General features: G+C 35.1%; 1 protein-coding gene across 1 annotated transcript; it reads left to right on the forward strand.

The window, feature by feature from the left end:
* LOC139505089 (histone H1-delta-like) lies at positions 1 to 576 on the forward strand. The gene has a single exon (XM_071294905.1). The coding sequence runs from the start codon at positions 1 to 3 to the stop codon at positions 574 to 576; it is 576 nt and encodes a 191-aa protein (XP_071151006.1).
* Positions 577 to 7,067: the final 6,491 nt, after the last annotated feature.

A 7,067-nucleotide genomic window follows, 5' to 3' on the forward strand; every position in this document is an offset into this window, starting at 1 on the left:
ATGGCAGACGCAACAGCAGCACCAGCAGTAGCACCAGCTAAATCACCAAAGAAAAAGGCAGCAGCCAAGCCAAAGAAGCCTTCCGCACATCCTAAATACAGCGAGATGATTGGAAAAGCCATCGCCGCTTTGAAAGAACGTGGAGGTTCTTCAAGGCAAGCAATTCTGAAGTACATCATGGCCAACTTCAACGTCGGAAAAGATGCCAAGTCAGTAAATGCTCATTTAAAACTTGCACTCAGAGCCGGAGTTAAGAACAACAGTTTGAAGCAGTCCAAGGGAACTGGAGCATCCGGATCTTTCAGAATTGGAGAGGCTAAAGTAGTTAAAAAGAAGCCAGCAAAGGCAAAGAAAGCAGCCAAACCTAAGGCCGCCAAGCCTAAGAAGGCAAAGAGCACACCCAAGAAGAAGAAGCCAGCAGCAAAGAAACCAGCTGGAGAAAAAAAGGCTGCCAAACCAAAGGCAAAAAAACCAGCAGCAAAGAAAGCAGCCAAGCCAAAGAAGCCAGCAGCCAAGTCACCAGCAAAAAAGAAGGCAGCCAAACCAAAAGCCAAGAAGACCCCAAAGAAGAAGTAAACTGTTCCAGACTTCAGTCTGCAGAGGCTATTCAGCCACCAAAAGCCCTTTTAAGGGCTACCCAATTTATTCAAAAAGAATCTACAATTGTTGTACATTAGTTATCAAACTAAATCTAGCTGAGCCCTACCCTTTTCTTTACTTTTCTCTGAACTTTGCACTGGTCTCTGAAATATTTTTTGGGGTCACATTATTTCCATTGTTTGTTTTATTTCACTCCTTATGACTATACTATTTCTAACACCTAAGTATGCAGCTGGGTTTGTTTTTTTTTTTGGATATATTTTGTGTAGTTAGGCACCATTAAAGTTATATCAGTGTATTTTCACGCACTTATTTGAACTGAATATAACTTTTTCTATTCAGTTTTCGTTAGAGTGACAATCTACGAAAATAGGAAGTCATGCTAGGGTTTTATTGTGCTCTTTTTTTTAGGGGGAAGGGGGTCAAAATCACACAGCTAACCTTCAACCGAAAAATCATTTTTGTCATTATGTGAGTTTTTCCATTTCTCTCTTCTTCTTCGTATTCAACTTGACTGACATTTTTTGTTGGACTTTTTCTACACGTAAGCAAAGTCAAAGGTTGGCTCTCTATTTCATATCAACTAGTCAATGGGGAGGTAACTCTAAAATTAAACTCAGTACTTTTTTTCAGTACTATATAAATAAACTGTTAAAATGTACATAATACAAAAGATGTATAACGTATCGTAAAAATCAGATTAGTAGCAAATGAATGCAGTGACGTTTGTCTGTTATTTATTTATTTTTTTATTTATTACTTGTCAAAATTACTACAATAATATTGTGTATTAAAAGTTAAAAGGAAACTCTAAAGTATGGAGGTTTTTGTTCAACCTTTAACAGTTCTGCAATTATTTTGTCATTTTATTACCTGCGATTTATTATGCAAATTTCACTATTCTCTACCTTTCGAATTTCATCTTTGTTTTACTCGTGTATAAAATAAATGCACCTACTTGTTTCTATGTTTCTTTCAAATGGTTGTCCTGTGTTTTTTCTCTTCTTTTTTCTCTCTGTTATTTAGTGTGCGACGACTTGACTGTATCTTTGCTATGTCATTTTAATCTTTCCACAGCACGCGAGGTGAATAAACCCGAAACAATACAGTGACGTCACACGTGACTACTGTGATGAACAGAAACAAGGATGGATGGACGGACAGTGGTACAAAAAGTAAGAAAAAGTTATTTCTCTGATAAAAGGTATCGCGTGAATTGTAGGTTCACGGTATAGGTTTTTTCTCTCATTTTTGAAGATCATATATACAGTTGTCTATAATTGCTTACATCCACTTCCTTTGAACTATGGTGGATAGTTGTCTCATTGGACGTCCTACCACATCTCCTTATTTTCATATTGAAATGACAGCAACTTAACGACACACACAAACATAGCCTGCTAGTATATACGTACATGGGAGACTGAAAAATTCTGTGCTTATTGGTAAATGATAAAAAAAAACATTAAAACTTTAAGGTATGCTATGACTAAGCTTTAAATATAAGGTAGATAGGGAGTAGGAAACACACATATTTTTTTTTTTTATTTGGCCTTAATGAAGAAGAAAAGCACACACACAATATATTAGAACTTGTACTAACATCCATTAAACGCTATGCTAATATATGTCTTTAAAAGAGAACCATTATTTTATTTTAATTTATTTTTTCTTCGTTTCAATCTTGGTTTTTGATTCTTTTTACATTAAATCTGTTTTTACTGTTGCAATAGTTTACAAATATTTTTAGTCCAAATACAATTCATTGATAATATATCCCCCCTTTTTTGTCCGGATATTTTTTTTTTTTTTTTTTGAAAAAGGGGGGGGGGGGGGCTGGAGGTTTAGTTAAATGCAGTGGGAAAATGTTTTGCCCAAAGTCCAATGGTTCACACTGATGTGTTTTTGTCCTTCTGTCTCTTTTTAATCGTCCGTGTCACGGGATGCTGCTTCACCCTTTACCGGTTCTGGTTTCACTTGCATAGCTTATATAGGTATAATGCATATGTATAGCCAGAGTCTTCACTGTGACACACATTCCCCTTTTTGAGGGGAAATAAATAACTTTTGTAATTGTCAATTAAGATACAAATGATATGTACCACTGTCGAATTATAAAACTACAAAAATCTTCGTGTTTTGTTTTTGTTTTGTTTGTATCGAAACTTTCAGGCGGCCAGGCCACTTTGAGCTCAGATCATCGGTTATTGATAATAAAATTAATGAAATATATTTTGCTGAAAAATATGGTATATTCGATAAGACATATTCGAGTTTTTGACTTGAAAGTGCGCAAATTGTACATGCAAATGGAAATAAAAGCGAAGACGCATCATACAGAACAGTTGTTCAGTGCCTCAGATCCACTGAATACAAAGTCGCTCTCTGAAAAGTTCCCAACGCTAGATTAAATAAAAAGATGTTTCAAATTCGTATTCTAGATATTGGGTTTGTTCATTCGACTCTTGAATGTTTGCGAAATTTCGCTCGGGTTGAATAAAAATGTTATTTGAAGTTTTAGTAAAAATCTGCAATTAAACAATGGCGCGTGAACTTTTTGTGTGTTTCCCTCTAGCTGGAAACAAACTTATTACGAGGAGGAACATGCTTCCAGTGAATAAAAACGGAAAGAAACCTAAAGAGAAATGATTTTTCTTCCTCTGTACAATTTTACGACGATAGAATATTTGTGTAATGAGAAAAACTCGTAAATTTTCTGTCAACATACCTGCGAAGACAATTCAGTCGGTTCTACTTTAACTATTAATATCTTTTTACTGTGTACATCGAAAAATACACAGTTTATCTAACATGCAAGATTAATGACTGTTGAGCAATTTGGTATGCTATATGTGAATGTTTTTTGATAGAATTATACTATAAATTATCATAAAAGTCTTCGAAGAAGCACATAATCATTTTACCGAGATCGCGTAATGGATTTTACAAGTTATTTTTAAGGGTGTCTTCGTCGAGGTCCGCGTTCGTCTGTTATAAATAAACGAGGCCTGGAATGGCGTTATTTTCAAATCGTTATTCGTAGTATAACTTCGTAAAGGATAATATTTTGAATCATTCAAAATGGCAGACGCAACAGCAGCACCAGCAGTAGCACCAGCTAAATCACCAAAGAAAAAGGCAGCAGCCAGCCAAAGAAGCCTTCCGCACATCCTAAATACAGCGAGATGATTGGAAAAGCCATCGCCGCTTTGAAAGAACGTGGAGGTTCTTCAGGCAAGCAATTCTGAAGTACATCATGGCCAACTTCAACGTCGAAAAGATGCCAAGTCAGTAAATGCTCATTTAAAACTTGCACTCAGAGCCGGAGTTAAGAACAACAGTTTGAAGCAGTCCAAGGGAACTGGAGCATCCGGATCTTTCAGAATTGGAGAGGCTAAAGTAGTTAAAAGAAGCCAGCAAAGGCAAAGAAAGCAGCCAAACCTAAGGCCGCCAAGCCTAAGAAGGCAAAGAGCACACCAAGAAGAAGAAGCCAGCAGCAAAGAAACCAGCTGGAGAAAAAAAGGCTGCCAAACCAAAGGCAAAAAAACCAGCAGCAAAGAAAGCAGCCAAGCCAAAGAAGCCAGCAGCCAAGTCACCAGCAAAAAAGAAGGCAGCCAAACCAAAAGCCAAGAAGACCCAAAGAAGAAGTAAACTGTTCCAGACTTCAGTCTGCAGAGGCTATTCAGCCACCAAAAGCCCTTTTAAGGGCTACCCAATTTATTCAAAAAGAATCTACAATTGTTGTACATTAGTTATCAAACTAAATCTAGCTGAGCCCTACCCTTTTCTTTACTTTTCTCTGAACTTTGCACTGGTCTCTGAAATATTTTTTGGGTCACATTATTTCCATTGTTTGTTTTATTTCACTCCTTATGACTATACTATTTCTAACACCTAAGTATGCAGCTGGGTTGTTTTTTTTTTTGGATATATTTTGTGTAGTTAGGCACCATTAAAGTTATATCAGTGTATTTTCACGCACTTATTTGAACTGAATATAACTTTTCTATTCAGTTTTCGTTAGAGTGACAATCTACGAAAATAGGAAGTCATGCTAGGGTTTTATTGTGCTCTTTTTTTTAGGGGAAGGGGGTCAAAATCACACAGCTAACCTTCAACCGAAAAATCATTTTTGTCATTATGTGAGTTTTTCCATTTCTCTCTTCTTCTTCGTATTCAACTTGACTGACATTTTTTGTTGGACTTTTTCTACACGTAAGCAAAGTCAAAGGTTGGCTCTCTATTTCATATCAACTAGTCAATGGGGAGGTAAACTCTAAAATTAAACTCAGTACTTTTTTTTCAGTACTATATAAAGTAAACTGTTAAAATGTACATAATACAAAAGATGTATAACGTATCGTAAAAATCAGATTAGTAGCAAATGAATGCAGTGACGTTTGTCTGTTATTTATTTATTTTTTTATTTATTACTTGTCAAAATTACTACAATAATATTGTGTATTAAAAGTTAAAAGGAAACTCTAAAGTATGGAGGTTTTTGTTCAACCTTTAACAGTTCTGCAATTATTTTGTCATTTTATTACCTGCGATTTATTATGCAAATTTCACTATTCTCTACCTTTCGAATTTCATCTTTGTTTTACTCGTGTATAAAATAAATGCACCTACTTGTTTCTATGTTCTTTCAAATGGTTGTCCTGTGTTTTTTCTCTTCTTTTTTCTCTCTGTTATTTAGTGTGCGACGACTTGACTGTATCTTTGCTATGTCATTTTAATCTTTCCACAGCACGCGAGGTGAATAAACCCGAAACAATACAGTGACGTCACACGTGACTACTGTGATGAACAGAAACAAGGATGGATGGACGGACAGTGTACAAAAAGTAAGAAAAAGTTATTTCTCTGATAAAAGGTATCGCGTGAATTGGTAGGTTCACGGTATAGGTTTTTTCTCTCATTTTTGAAGATCATATATACAGTTGTCTATAATTGCTTACATCCACTTCCTTTGAACTATGGTGGATAGTTGTCTCATTGGACGTCCTACCACATCTCCTTATTTTCATATTGAAATGACAGCAACTTAACGACACACACAAACATAGCCTGCTAGTATATACGTACATGGGAGACTGAAAAATTCTGTGCTTATTGGTAAATGATAAAAAAAAACATTAAACTTTAAGGTATGCTATGACTAAGCTTTAAATATAAGGTAGATAGGGAGTAGGAAACACACATATTTTTTTTTTTTTTATTTGGCCTTAATGAAGAAGAAAAGCACACACACAATATATTAGAACTTGTACTAACATCCATTAAACGCTATGCTAATATATGTCTTTAAAAGAGAACCATTATTTTATTTTAATTTATTTTTTCTTCGTTTCAATCTTGGTTTTTGATTCTTTTTACATTAAATCTGTTTTACTGTTGCAATAGTTTACAAATATTTTTAGTCCAAATACAATTCATTGATAATATATCCCCCTTTTTTGTCCGGATATTTTTTTTTTTTTTTTTTGAAAAAGGGGGGGGGGCTGGAGGTTTAGTTAAATGCAGTGGGAAAATGTTTTGCCCAAAGTCCAATGGTTCACACTGATGTGTTTTTGTCCTTCTGTCTCTTTTTAATCGTCCGTGTCACGGATGCTGCTTCACCCTTTACCGGTTCTGGTTTCACTTGCATAGCTTATATAGGTATAATGCATATGTATAGCCAGAGTCTTCACTGTGACACACATTCCCCTTTTTGAGGGGAAATAAATAACTTTTGTAATTGTCAATTAAGATACAAATGATATGTACCACTGTCGAATTATAAACTACAAAAATCTTCGTGTTTTGTTTTTGTTTTGTTTGTATCGAAACTTTCAGGCGGCCAGGCCACTTTGAGCTCAGATCATCGGTTATTGATAATAAAATTAATGAAATATATTTTGCTGAAAAATATGGTATATTCGATAGACATATTCGAGTTTTTGACTTGAAAGTGCGCAAATTGTACATGCAAATGGAAATAAAAGCGAAGACGCATCATACAGAACAGTTGTTCAGTGCCTCAGATCCACTGAATACAAAGTCGCTCTCTGAAAAGTTCCCAACGCTAGATTAAATAAAAAGATGTTTCAAATTCGTATTCTAGATATTGGGTTTGTTCATTCGACTCTTGAATGTTTGCGAAATTTCGCTCGGGTTGAATAAAAATGTTATTTGAAGTTTTAGTAAAAATCTGCAATTAAACAATGGCGCGTGAACTTTTTGTGTGTTTCCCTCTAGCTGGAAACAAACTTATTACGAGGAGGAACATGCTTCCAGTGAATAAAAACGGAAAGAAACCTAAAGAGAAATGATTTTTCTTCCTCTGTACAATTTTACGACGATAGAATATTTGTGTAATGAGAAAACTCGTAAATTTTCTGTCAACATACCTGCGAAGACAATTCAGTCGGTTCTACTTTAACTATTAATATCTTTTTACTGTGTACATCGAAAAATACACAGTT

This window comes from Mytilus edulis, unplaced genomic scaffold (assembly GCF_963676685.1).
Source record: "Mytilus edulis unplaced genomic scaffold, xbMytEdul2.2 SCAFFOLD_1404, whole genome shotgun sequence".
Lineage (NCBI taxonomy): Eukaryota > Metazoa > Mollusca > Bivalvia > Mytilida > Mytilidae > Mytilus > Mytilus edulis.

What these genes read in the sequence shown, in the direction of transcription:
- LOC139505089 (XM_071294905.1), top strand. Translation starts at nt 1, where the DNA reads ATGGCAGACGCAACAGCAGCACCAGCAGTAGCACCAGCTAAATCACCA.